This window comes from Perissodus microlepis, chromosome 19, assembly GCF_051167445.1.
Source record: "Perissodus microlepis isolate ML-2025 ecotype Zambia chromosome 19, ASM5116744v1, whole genome shotgun sequence".
Taxonomy (NCBI): Eukaryota; Metazoa; Chordata; class Actinopteri; order Cichliformes; family Cichlidae; genus Perissodus; species Perissodus microlepis.
This window is the reverse complement of record NC_140479.1, coordinates 755,816-770,396: the sequence shown is the minus strand read 5'-3', so window position 1 is coordinate 770,396 and position 14,581 is coordinate 755,816. Positions and strand designations below refer to the sequence as shown.

The following is a 14,581-nucleotide window of genomic DNA, read 5'->3' as shown; positions in this document are numbered from 1 at the left end:
GTTCAGGAAAATATTGCAGTGATGTTAATGATGGACCGAGTACTTACATCAGTTCAACTCTGCAAGGACCCAAGCTTTACAGACGCTTTACAGACGCTTTACAGACTCTTTACAGACTCTTTACAGACGCTTTACAGAATCTTTACAGACACTTTACAGACGCTTTACAGGCGCTTTACAGACACTTTACAGGCGCTTTACAGACGCTTTACAGACGCTTTACAGACTCTTTACAGGCGCTTTACAGACACTTTACAGACACTTTACAGACGCTTTACAGACACTTTACAGACGCTTTACAGGCGCTTTACAGACGCTTTACAGGCGCTTTACAGACACTTTACAGGCGCTTTACAGACACTTTACAGGCGCTTTACAGACGCTTTACAGACACTTTACAGACGCTTTACAGACTCTTTACAGGCGCTTTACAGACACTTTACAGACACTTTACAGACACTGTTTGAAAGAATGCAAAACTGTTTATTTATATAATCCATCTCTCTCTCTCTCTCTCTCTCTCTCCCCCCCCCCCCCCCCCCCCCCTAAATGACACCAGGTTTTACCGTTGGAGAGAGGGACAGCGACTGGAGCAGTGGCACCGGTTCACACTCATACCCAGGTGGCAGACCTGTGTTACGGCTGGCTGAAGATCCCACCCCGCTGCATGCTGGACCATCCAGATGCAGAACGAACTCTCAACCACCTCATATCTGGCTTTGAGAACTTTGAAAAAAAGATCAGCTACACTTTTAAGAACAAGGCTTATCTCCTGCAAGCCTTCACTCACGCTTCCTACCATTATAACACCATTACAGGTCAGTGAACCTTATGCTTTACTGACTTTGTCCTTCATTCTTAGTTGTGCGTCTCCAGTTGACAAATCTGTGCTTCTTTCACTTTTTCTCAGATTGTTACCAGCGGCTGGAGTTTCTTGGCGATGCAATTCTAGACTACCTCATAACGAAGCACCTTTACGAAGACCCGCGGCAGCACTCTCCTGGAGTGCTGACCGACCTGCGCTCGGCGCTCGTCAACAACACCATCTTTGCCTCTCTGGCTGTTAAATACGATTATCACAAGTACTTCAAGGCCATCTCGCCAGAGCTTTTCCACGTCATTGATGACTTTGTGCAGTTTCAGCTGGAGAAGAATGAAATGCAAGGCATGGACTCTGAGGTGAGTCCTGTTTCTCTGAAGATGTGGTTATTATCGGTTCTGCAGGAACAAGCCTAATCTTTGTTGTTGCAGCAAGAATAACGAGGCTGTCAGCTTTCATTAAGCTGTTTTCATATTCCAACGTTTGGGTTTCATTCCTCTGCAAAAGGCTAGCTTGGCACCAAAATCTCCTTTCGTTGTGCTTAAGTACTTTTATGCCTTAGGGGACAGCAGGCATATAAACAAGAACGCATTTATAAAAATAAAAAAGTGAGAGAAAGAAATTAAGCAATAACTCGCACACTCTTTCCTACCATAGCCATTGGCTTAATCCTTTCTCGAGGTTTCTGCAGAGCGCCCTGAGCTGAACAATAAAACAACATATTTGGGGGTCAAATCAGACAGAAGAAGCTGTAAAAGCAGTGGAGAGATGACTTAATGTGAGTTGGTAACGCTAAACAGACAGAGGCTTAAATTCTGCAGCTTTACAGGAAAGTCACTCACAATGTCCCCATTACACAGAAGAAGATTAGGCTGATAGCATAGAGTTAACATGGGGTGGCTGCAGCTCAGGTGGTAGAGCAGGTCACCTACTTAATTGGAAGGGTTATGGTTCGATCCCTGTCTGCTTGGGCAACGTGCTAACCCCATGTTGCATCCATCGGGAATAAATGCATGTGAATGTTAGAGAGCATAGAAAAGTGCTTGTGCAGATGGGTGAATGAGAAAAGTTGTGTAAACGTCTTTGAGCGCTAAGAGTAGAAAAGCACTATATAAGAAGCCTCAGACTGGGAACAGTACTGGACTCCATATGTAATTAACTGGGATCTGGTTATTGTGTTGCCATCAGTGCAACCTGTCAGAGTACAGATAGACATTGAGAGGGGAAAAACTCCCTTTTAACAGGAAGGAACCTCCAGAAAGGCTCAGGGAGGGGCAGCTGTAACTGGTTGGGGGTGTTACAGCTGTCAGCGTGTCAGCTGACGCACAGCTCTGTTGTTTTTATCTCCAGCTGCGGCGCTCCGAAGAAGACGAAGAGAAGGAGGAGGACATTGAAGTCCCTAAGGCCATGGGAGATATCTTTGAGTCGCTAGCTGGAGCAATTTACATGGACAGCAGGATGTCATTGGAGACTGTGTGGCAAGTGTATTATCCAATGATGAGGCCACTTATAGGTGAGAAAGAGTGAAAGCATGTTTCTCTCTTTATTTCTGTGTTTCTTGTTTATCCTCCGTGATTGATGGGCAGCGCATGCAGAGAGCTTGAATGACTGCAAACATTCATGATAATTTGCCACTTCTGTGGTTGTGTCAATTGAATCGTCATGACACCATCTCCTTCTACCTCACCCATCTTCATCCCCTCACCAATTACAGAGAAATTCTCTGCCAATGTGCCACGCTCTCCTGTGAGAGAGCTGCTCGAGATGGAGCCAGAAACTGCAAAGTTCAGGTAGGACATGAAGAACACAGCTTTCACTGACTGTACATGCAGGGGCAAAAGTGCAGTGCTTTAAATTTATTAGGCCAGCTGTGATTGAAAAACAAGGAAACACAATTATTTTGTCTGTCTTTCAAAAGGATTTTTAAATATCATCACACATTAATCAAGCAAAATATTCCACCACTAAAAGTAGTTTTTTCTGTTCAGGAATATACGTAAACAACAGCTTCACTACGCAGTGCATGTACAAATTTATAGATCATCTTTGGGATGGGATCAACTATTAAAGAAACAGAAGAAAGGATTTTGTGGATGCTATTAACTCAGGGCAGCTGAATTCAGTGGACAGTGTGTAGTTAGCATAATGACCAAAATATAAAAGGCAGACTAATCATACTGGACTAACACTGGGCTCTGACATCTTCTTACTTATGCAAAACGGCATCTCTGGAAGCATCATATGTGATACAAGGGTTTTTGTGTGTTTGAGACTTCTACATCATCAGCGTGACTTTTCTTTTCCCTTAAAAAATGATATAAATTGCATGATAAATGTTTAATGACTGAATTGCAAAATGTGGCTAATGTAGCAAATGTGATAGAAATGAAAACTCATATATGCAGATTCAAACTTGATATATTTTGTTATATATTTTGTCTAAAGGTTCAACAAACACTCATCAAAAAAATTAAAGATTTCTGGGAGTTATTTCATGGTTCATGTTTTAAAGGGTTAAGCCTCTATATGATCACCTTTTTGAATCATTTCTTATTGGACTTGTGATATTCACCTTGAACACTGAAAGAATGCTGGTCTATTGCTCAGAGTAACAGCTGTTCCCTGTTCCCGCTCCTGTCTTTGCAGCCCCGCAGAAAGAACGTATGATGGGAAAGTCCGCGTGACGGTGGAGGTCGTCGGAAAGGGCAAGTTTAAAGGTGTTGGCCGCAGCTACCGGATTGCCAAGTCGGCAGCGGCGCGACGAGCTCTGCGCAGCCTCAAAGCCAATCAACCTCAGGTCCAAAACAATTGAGCTCTCTTACTGAGCTGTCAGCATTAGCACCTAAGTTAGCGAAGCCGACAGAGCAACGTCGGCTTCCGAACACAGCACGATACTAGCCCTGTATCTTTAGCCTGTGATGGCACAACAACGGCACCCAGGGAACACTGTGTGCAGACACAACAATTGAAGAAGACTGATCTCACAGCCTATTTCACGTTAGATATTCTACCTTTCTTCTTTTTTTTTGCGCAAACACAATCTTTACTTTTCCTCTCTGCTTTGTGTAATCATGAGTGCTTTATTAACGTATAGCAAAGTGTTTATAAAAAAAAAAGGTCAGGTCACAGTGTCAATTCCCCACTGTTCTTTTTGTTGTCATCTGTTTTTAACCTTGTGTCAGTGAGATGAGGCTTATGCTTATTGTGTAGTATTAGATTGTACATAGTTCAATCAGAGGTGTACGTAGGAAGAAGAAAAAAACGCTAAACTCCTCAGCCTGTGCACTAGTGCCAGTCAGTTAAAGCGGTTTGTAAAATGCTAACGGCAGACGTGGCTAACAGATACCACTGGAGCGAACACCTGGTGGGATTTCTGTCTAATCTGTCTTGAAATGTATTCTTGATCAGTTTTGCACTTATTCCATTAGGATCTGTTATTTTTAAAATGGTGTGGTCAGATTGACACCAAAATCATATACGTAGCAAAGTATATAAATATATATGAAATGCATAAATGATATTATTGGCCTTAGATGCTAAGGCTCACCGTCATCCTGCAAAACGGAATTACAACATTCCCAGTTACTGTAATTTAAACTAGTCTCTAACCGCACTTGAGGTTGCATGTTCTTGTAGCTTGTGTATAAACCGAGACAACTGGATGGCTTCTATAAATGTTTCAAGTCTACGGCTATATGCGGTGCGACAGCCTGGTGAGATGTTTAAGGTATTATCTCTGCGATTTGGTTTTAGCGATGCTGAGAGTGGACGGAGTCGACTTGGTCAGTCTTGCGCAACAGATGTCTTTCCACAGCAAATCATCCAGTTTTGATACGAGGAAAAAAGAGAAACTCACCCGTTCAATATGCTGCAGAATTTTCTATGAGTTGGATACTCGTGTGTGACACGCAACAAGACCAATTCATTTCAACAGTGTTCCTCACATCCTTTACCTACCAAAGCTATAGTAGATGTGACACTATGAGAATGAAGTCAGTTCCTGAGGGTAAGGATACCAGCCTCGTCTGTGGTTTTTGCTTCTTGCTAAATGTCTCCCCCTCGCCCTCATAAATAAGCCCTTGTCACTTGAATACCTCAGTTAATTGCATGCATTTTCTTGTCTTTGTTTTTCTTTTTTGTTTGGTGCTAATTTTTTTTTTTGTATTAAGCTTGAACTTCTCATCTTTTTTGCACTGTAACTATAATACCTCTTTATTTGACCTCCTTTTTTTTTAACTGTTTAGTTTGGTGGTCCTGTTTGTTTGCTATAGAGCTGTAAAGGAAAGCTGTGTGGTCGACTCTTCTCCCCTCTCATACTTGAGGCACTTGATGATTTTTAGAGGGCGGGGATAGGAATTGTTTTCTCTGCACATAAATGAGTTTCATCATCTATTCATTTCAAACTATTTAGAGTTTCCTTTTGAATTCAGGGGTAAAACAGATGATTGATTGATCACACGAGGATACGTGCTTGTAGAGGTAATCGGATTGCACTCTTAAATTTGCTCCAAAAAATAGGCGGTGAAAATACTTGACCTAACTCTTCAGTTCTGTCTTCATAAATAAGGGTTGGAAAAGACTTTTACCTGTGTGACACCTGAACTGTTAGTATAGCGATCTGAAATCTAATCGGTCACAAAATCCTCCACACAGGTCTTCTACCTCAAAGGACCGTCCTCTCGGTGTTCATTTCTGCACAAGACTGCAGTTCAGTTCAGTGCACTCTGACAGCGCCGTCTACATCAGATCTTCAGTGTACAATAATCTCCAATTCCATCATAATGATTTGCGTCGCTTGTCTTGAATCAAAGATGTGACTCAGATCTTAGTGCCTTCTGTGGGAGGAAACCAGCGTGTGCGCGGACTGCTCGTATCCGCTGTTAGCATGGCTATTCAGTGTTCTGATCCAAAGTGGACAGCCCACTTCACTCCTGTCATTAGAATGCATCTCCGTGGGTGTAGAGTACCACTCGGCTCTCAGTCCTCCACTCTGTATGCAAATATGTGCCTGCCTCGACGCCGTTTTCAAAAACCACGTGCCAGATCCTGCACGGGTGCATTTTCCAAACCAGCGTTTGCCCGTGCTGGGACGGCTCGGTCATTACCTGTAGTCGTCTCCAGGTCAAATCCAGATGACTTGCCATGTGTGGGCTACGGACAATGTTAGCTATGATGCTTGGCCAAGGTGGGTCATTGTTTAGAGTGGGTCTGTGGAAACTGACTTGGGGAACACTGAAAAGGAAAATGCCTGGTGAAAGCATTTAGCTGCAGGATTGGATTTTTGGCCTGGAGTTTTGTTTTACTGGCAGGTTACCAGTCAGTGGAGTAGCCTCCTGAGTAGCGTTGTTCGCAGCATCTTCAGCGACACACTGAATACACAAATCAACATGAATGTATATGTTCTTGCTTTTGATCTAAACTCCGTAATTAAACTGAAGATTATTCCTAAATAAATCATGTCACTGATTGGCTCCAGTGTCCTTGGCTGACTGAAGACCCACTGCAGACTTTTTCTAACTCTGACCCGTGCTAAGTGTTACTAGAGAAAACCTGAGAACTCAGGACAGGAACTGGCTCTGGCTGGTTGGCCGAAAGGGTTCGATCAACAACAGAGGGCAGAAGTATTCTGTGTTACAAACACCCAAACTGAGTTCAGACTGATAGCTGCTGCAGTACGGTACTTTTGAATATGGCCACAAATTCCAAGTTTCTGTTGACCCGTTTGTTGCAGCAACCTGATTCTTTCTTTTTCCCAGATTTCCATTCACTTCCTTTGGTCCAACAGTGAACCACGTGAAGAGTAAATGTGAAACTTTGCAACACTTCAGCCCACCTTTTTACAGCTTATCACTGTCAGAGTGCAATCTGTTATTATTTCTCAAGCAGGCAGAGTGGAACTATGAAAACCAGGCTGTGATTTCTCATTCCCCCGTGAGAGACACTGTGGGCTGTCAGTTTCACCCTGCCACTCCTCAGTCTGTAGTAAACACACAGAGCTGAGCACACTAATCATCAGTGAGACTCTGGGAGGGACAGAAGAGGGATTATTTTAAAAAAAGAAAACAAATGTGAAATCGCTCACGGTGCCACGCCCGCCGTGTTATGTGTGACCGATGGAAAACAAGGATGGCGAATAATCCTGTCAGCCACGTGTGGCGTCGGTCTTGAACAGCCTTTTCAGATGGAGATGAAGACGTGTGTGGGAGTGCTGAAATCAAGGTAGCCCTGGATTATTTGGAGTGGACGATGTTTTCTTCTACTGGCAAAGTTTTTTTCTTTTTGTACATGTAGCACAATTGAGCATTGCACTTGGGCGCCATACCTTACCTCATGTCAAAGTGTGAAAGGGACTGAACAATGGAGGAAAAAGCAGTGTGTGTATATATGATGCCATGTTATTAAGGACTAACTTGTGGTTCAGGCTTTGCTGCTGTCTCAGTTGCTGGTGTTACACAAATCTATGTTTAAAATGAGCGAATGAGACGATTGGAGAGGAAAGATAAAACCGTGCCTGCAGGCGCTCACCTGACAAATACACTGTAAGAAGAATCTCTGTAACTGGGGCTAAAATGTCTGGATGTCATGTGTCGGATATCCTGCCTTAAATGTGTTTGGAAATGAATTGTAAAGTTAAACTGACACTTTGAATTGAATCCTGCTTTGTCACAGAATGCCCACCGCAGGAGGACAAATGAGGCTGGCACATGTTATCAGACTTCCAACCTTTTGAGAACCTAAAGGAAAAATCTACTCATGCCCGTGAGAAGCAGCTCACACGAACACGTCTGCTCTTCAAGTGTAGGCTGAAAGTGGTCTGTCATTCAAACGAATTGGACCATAAACTGTTTACATGTGATTGTCTGTGATCTTCTGTGAATTCTTTGCCTGTAAAATTACTGCTCGTTTTCGCTGTGGATGTAATTAGAATGTTTTGACACCAATCATGAAAAAAGTGACACTTTGAAGTCAAACTATATAGATTACTGTAGTAACACTGTTTGGTCTTCAAGTTGGGATTTATCAGAACACCTTCAGCATCAGCAGCAGTCTTCTTTCTGCAGCTGTTATAAACGAGCAAACACTGCACTTCTTGGTCCTCTGTGCAAACTCAGAGTTACTATGGAGACTCTAAAGTGGGTCTCCTCCAGTAGTATCTAGCCCATGCAGCTTTGTGTCCACAGCTCACTCTGTAATTTTCCATTTAATTGATGTGACTACATAAAGTCTGTGGAAACAACAAATTGTCCTTTTCAAGGTAGAGTAGAGCCTAACCAAAACGGCAAACTTTCAGTACTGATATACTAACTGATACTGGCTTTGTAATACTTTACCATTGTGTACTGTGGATTTGACGAACTATGATTATGTCATTTCTTAATTACATCAAGCGTTCCTGATCTTAAAACAATACATGGTCTCAATAATACTTTATTTTATTTTGAAATGTCAGGTGCTGTTACTGACATGGAAACGTTGATGCAGGGTCCACATGTCAGTTTCCAACATGTGTTCCTAATGGCTCTGCTTCAGTGCGAGCTTAGACCAATGGATCTGACGCCTGATTACAGAGTCAGTAAGTCTCGGCGAGGTGTGTGCAGGTTAACAAACAGGGAAGATAAACAAACGGCATATTGTGGCGGTAGAAGTGCTTTAATGTTTATGGTGCTGAAGGTGGACGTGGACTCACTACGGTGTGCTCGTGTATGTGTTTAAGACCTTACAGTAGATATCAGTGGGTACTGTGATGAATGGTATGACAATCTTGGAAAATGGGTAAGGTTTTCTACAATGCTTAATTACAATCAAGCTCCCAAAGTGTTTACATTTTCTGTGAATGACTGTCAGAAAATTCTTTTTTTTGTTTTTTACATCCACCGTGACATCAGAGTTTCAAATGTTTTTATGTTGGGCAGGCACTAGATCTCTGTCAGGTCGGCCACATGCATTTGGCTGATTGGTTGTAAATTTGTAAAGCAAATGTCACCGTATCCAGCATTATTGGTGTTTTTTAAGGTGGGTTTTTCCTTCAAGGATCAAATATGGAGTGTAAGAAAACCAACATTGCTTTGTTAAATGTTAAACGGTGAAAAGTGGGGTAAAGAGAGAACTCTTGGCAGCAAGATATTGGTCTCATGAAGCCAACATGGAACATCCTGTTCACCATGCAGCAGAACACCAGCAGAATGGAGCTACACAGATCGAGTGAACTGTTATCAGTATGAGGAATTATGGGCCATCACAACCTGCAGCAAATATATTTAAGGGACTTTGGAATAGAACTCAGTCATACTGTAATACCGTGCTGCAGTGGTTTGCGGTCTGCACCTTATGGGTCACAAATACCTTTAATTCCCCCCATGTTTTTATAATTGTAGCCTGTTATATCTACAATAAAAATAATGGTATGGTTATTCTGTGGAGTTCATTTTTTTCCTATCAGGTGGAACCCTGCACAGCATCAGGTTGAGTATGTTGATAGGTCAAGCTATAATTAATGGGCAATCAGTTACACTATCACCACCACATACCAATGTTCTGTTGATGGTAGTGACGGCTGCTATAGCCAAACTAGACCCTGGATTTGAATAGTTTAGCAGTTGAATATATTGGTCAGTGTCACACTCCTCTTTTCTTTTTGTAATGAATTTATAACTGTGTAGAGAGCCTTTCTGGCTTTCTTCATGAACCATCATGGTGAAGCAGTCCTTTCAAAAACTTGTCCAAACCTTGCTAGCGGTTAGCATTTAGCCTTGCTGCTCTCCCACAGCCCACTTGCAAAGCAATTTAATATTCTACAAAGTTGCCAAAAAGTTGATTCTGTTCATCTGGACGCAGGTTTTAGTTGGTTTAGGTTTTAGTGAGAGAAATGTTTCTCCTCTAAGTGACTTCTTCAGTCTCAGCTGACTCCAGGTTTCCCCAACCTTATAAACAGTTCACTGCACAATGACTGAAAGTAGCACCACTGAATGAACATTGGGCTGTGAGGTCAGTTCCTTGATCATTAATGTGCAAATTGTCATGATCAATCAATTACAATTCATCAATGGTCATGACACAGCCCATTGTTCATTCAGAGTTACTGTTTTTTCCCCACATGTGAGGTATCTTATATATGCTGTCTTTATATTCTGATAAAGGTTCTGAGACTGACGTACTCACTGAACATCTTTGTTATAACCCCCAGTTTGAGAACCAGGGGGTTAAACGTGTCACTAATCATATTCTGTTTAAAATAAACCTGTGATGATCATTCCAGAAAGTATTGTAGGATTTATTTTTACATTGATATTATTTGCTGATTTCTTTTTCTCCTTCAAACAGTTCAGGTATCACTTTCTAGACTCTGGAGAACGTTCTTGTGGGATCTGCATTGTGTGCCGAGTGCAGCCTGAAATATCATTTTCCACTTTGGTTTTCGTGTCCTTCCAGTTGAGCTGTTTCAATCATTGTAATGAATGATTAACTGTTACTGTGTGACACAAAGATGAGCTTCATGCTTTATCACACCTACACTGTTTCAAACTGCATCTACTAAGTTCAGAAAGGATAACCGTTCAATATTGGAACAAGTATAAACAGCAGTTAAACCCTTATAATCCAATTATGATCCAACATTGGTTGTAGATGGTATGCATAATCTTAACCACGGATTTATAAAGATAATGTTCATAGATGGTTTACAAACCATCAGGCAATAATCAAACACTGATTTAACATAAACGTTCCTTTGAGATAATGTACAGAAATGAAACAACTGTGAATGTATTTAAGTTGGTTTTTTAAGGTCTTCTAAATGCGTAGGCCATTTATCACTTTTAAGTCTGTCCTCTGATTTGAGCTTGGATGGGTCTAAGCTGCTGAATTCAGCTCTGTATGGAGGTACAGCCACTCGGGTCTGAAACTCATCAACAGCACCCACTATACTGGCTCCATCTCAGGTGCCTGACAACATACCACAGCAGTTAATTCAGCCCCTGGGAACCAAACAGGAATACTCAAAGCAGGTTCACCATCAGGGTCACATTTCACTGGACTAAACCGGCTTAGAGGCAGCTAATTTTTCAGTCAGACCAATGTGTCAGTTTAACTTCAAACTTCAATTTGTCTTTTTTGTTGTTGTTGTTCTTCCCATGTTGAGATGTTCATTCCTATCTGGAATTTATAAAATCTTAAAGGCTAACACATTCTTATAAACCTGTCAAAATGTGAGTTTGTAAAGGAAATGCCCCAATGGCTGTGAAAGGAGCAGCTCAGAGAAAAAGGCTTGTCAACCTGTGAAGCACAGTTCAGGCTACAATCTATGAAAAAGCCTGTAGAAATATTGATTTTTCCATATTTACATGAAAATGTCATTTAGGATAGAATAGCCCTTTTTGTTATTGTACAATGAAATTGTGGGTGCTACTCACCAACTGTGCAACAAATACAAATGGTATGACAACAGGAATAAATAACAAGAATAAATACAAAACAAGAGAAAGGCGCACATTAAAAGGACAAGTTGCAAAGTGCTTAAATCTAGTGCAAAGGACTTGGTCTGAGTCAGTGGCGGAGCGGGGGGGGGGGGTGGCTTACTGGGCTTAGCCCGGGTTGTTTTGTCAGAAGCCCGGGGTCGTTTGGAGTGTAATTTTTTCATAGTTAGATGCCTGGCTGACAACTGTATAAAACAAAAACTACACACAATATTCGAAGCACATAGTGCACACTGTGGGAATTTACGACTGTGCGTAAATCCCCCCTAATATTGGTATGATCCGAGCTCAGGCAGTAAGAGACTGAGCGAGGGGGCGGGGCAGCTGCTGCCTGCAAGTGCGCTGTTGGAGAAGCGCAGCCAGGCAGACAGAGGAGAACTGAAGTTCTACCAGGTACCAAAGCAAATCATTTGTACCGTACAAATAATGTAAATATGACGGTGAATCACGAAAGATTGATATCAAAGTGATCACTTGACCCATATTACGTTACTCGCTCTTCAAGTGAATCAACAAATGAAAAGCCGAACAACAACAACGCTGTTTCTTTAGAGAGTCTTAGCTTACATGTGTGTTTATTTCATATTTTCAGTTGTTTCCCTCCACGGCTAAATAAATCGGTTTCAGTAATGTACTGATATACAAGAATGGACATAAGGAGCTTCTTTCAAAGAAAAAACTCTGGTAGTATTTTATATATTATGCTTTGTATGTTGTTCGGTATATTTCTATGCAAAACAAGAGGAACTTCAATACACAGCAGTATATTCACAGTTTAAACCAGTTTAAACCAGATATTTACACTTTATGGAAAACACAAGAACAAATTTATCCAAAACTTGTTTTGTTTTGGATAAATAAAAATTGAAATATCTTTTGAATTAGTTAAATATCAGAATAAATAGAGACAGAGCTTCTATTTTTATCACTTTCATCAAATGTAGGAGCACATGTACACTAAGTTTATTGTTAATTAATAAGAAACTCCAGACGATTCCATTCTGAGCTGAAGAAGCTTCTGATTGGTTCGTAGAGTCCATGTGAGTAAACTGGTGGCACAGCTGTGGATGCATATAAGGCGAAACACAGAGCCTGTTTCTGTGACATGGGAACATCAAGAGATGTCAACCAAAACACCAGAAAAAGAATCGTGGAGCTCCATAAGTGTGGCTCAGTTTGAATACAATTTGGTGCCATTTACAATTAAGAAATACAGACAGTTTCTCTCTTTACTCTGAAAGTTAACAAATGTGTTTTTATATTTATCAAACTAAAAAATAAACATTTAGTCAGATTTGATGTTACAATTAAAAAAGTGTTTTTATCTGAAGAGTTTGTAAATATCTGGTTTCACCTGTATATTTGATGATTGTCAGCACAAAGAGGGAGAGAGGGGAGGGAGAGAGAGGAGAGGAACAGAGAGGGAGAGAGAGGAGAGGAACAGAGAGGGAGAGAGGAGCAGAGAGAGAGAGAGAGGAGCAGAGAGGGAGAGAGAGGAGCAGAGAGGGAGAGAGGAGCAGAGAGGGAGAGAGAGGAGCAGAGAGGGAGAGAGAGGGAGAGAGGGGGGGGAGAGGGAGAGAGAGGAACAGAGAGGGAGAGAGGAGCAGAGAGAGAGAGAGAGGAGCAGAGAGGGAGAGAGAGGAGCAGAGAGGGAGAGAGAGGAGCAGAGAGAGAGAGAGAGGAGCAGAGAGGGAGAGAGAGGAGCAGAGAGGGAGAGAGAGGAGCAGAGAGGGAGAGAGAGGGAGAGAGAGAATGAGGACAGAACAGAGATGAACAAGAGCAGGTGAGACTCACATGTTAGTCAAATGGTTGTTTACCAAAGTATCACCGTATCATAGGTCCTCATGTATCTGTACCTAGTGTTTCTTTTAAGGTTTGTTACTTTTCAAATTCTATATTTACTAAGTTATGCAGCTTGTTTGCACAACAAGGCTAAATAATTATATAAACGTTTCTCAGTCTCAATCTACTACCCTTTAGGGCTAAGCCCCGGGTGTATCAAATGTCTGCCTCCGCCTCTGGTCTGAGTAAGCAGTCTGCATGTGAGTGGCCTGAGGGATACTCAGACCATGGCTCAGATTGATGGTTGGAGGGGTGTGGGGTGTGGAATGGTGGTTGTTTACAGTCTAAATGGCCCAGGGGAAGTAGCTGTCTGTGAGTCTGTAGGTGTGGGTGACCTGAGGGAGGGCAACGAATCAAACAGATGATGGGATGGGAGGAGTCACCTGTGATGCAGCACCTGAAACTACGGATACTGGATGCCTGTGCTGGCATTTCTCCTGCGGTGTTGCTATCAGTGTGTGAAGAGTGGGAGAAACTTGAAACTTGTAAATAACTCATGAAAGAATAAAGTTACGTTGAAACCAAGCACACCATTGTTTTTCTTGTGACATTACCAATAAGTTTGATGTGTCACATGGCCCTCTTCCTATTGAAAAAACAAAAGTTGTATCCAAGATGGCCGACTTCTAAATGGCCACCATGGTCACCGCCCACCTTGAGGAGTTTGCCCCCTCACATATACTAATGTGCCACAAACAGGACTTTAGTATCACCAACCATTCCCATGTTATTACGCTGTATCCATATAAATGGCCCACCCTGTAGTTTTAAGACTGACAAAAAGTCTTGCTGCATGTTCTCACCAAGCTTTTGCTTTAGCATTCCACTTGCTTCTCATCAGCTGTCATCTGCCTCCAGAGTCCCACAAGCTATCGAAGCTTGACCTGCTCTAGTCTGATGTCTCTCTTCGCCTCAAGTCCACGACAGTAAAAGAAAACTAACCTGCAAAGTCAAACAGAAAGTAATCTCTGCCCTCCTCTCTCCGTCTTTCAGAGATGAAATAGATGAAATAAACAGAACAGAGTACACCGATTGCCACCGACTTTAATGGTTAAATCATACAAATAAGCAAAGGAAATTCGTCTTTGTTTTTTAGACACATGTGCACAGCTGTTTTAGTAAACATAAGTGCCTCAAAGCTACTGCTGTTACGATGTAGTGCTATATAATTTAAAGTTGATAAAAAAATAGAAATAAATCGCTTTTTTCTCTGCATTTTTCATCCACAACTAAACAGATTTTTTGGTCTCTGTAAATGAAGCTTTTAAAAAGCTACTTTGCGGTTTACAGTTTTCAGAAACTTAGCTTTTGCAATAGTTTGTAGACAAAGAAAAAGATTTTAATCACGCAGCATGAAGGGTGTATGCATTCATCTCCTTTTTTTTTGTTCTCTTATTGTTTGGAGGATAATGTTTTCTCCTTGAAGTAAAATTGCAAAGACTTTCTA

The 14,581-nt window shown here is 41.7% G+C and overlaps 1 protein-coding gene across 1 annotated transcript in view; it reads left to right on the top strand.

Moving 5' to 3' along the window:
• Positions 1–9,231, top strand: part of dicer1 (dicer 1, ribonuclease type III) — a 32,899-nt gene extending 23,668 nt beyond the window's left edge. The window contains exons 25-29 of the mRNA XM_084914291.1: positions 560–818; positions 911–1,179; positions 2,171–2,333; positions 2,535–2,610; positions 3,467–9,231. Of these exons, the coding sequence (XP_084770417.1) occupies positions 560–818; positions 911–1,179; positions 2,171–2,333; positions 2,535–2,610; positions 3,467–3,632 (933 nt within the window). The 3' untranslated portion in view covers positions 3,633–9,231. The remainder of the gene's footprint in view (positions 1–559; positions 819–910; positions 1,180–2,170; positions 2,334–2,534; positions 2,611–3,466) is intronic.
• The last annotated feature ends 5,350 nt before the right edge of the window (positions 9,232–14,581 follow it).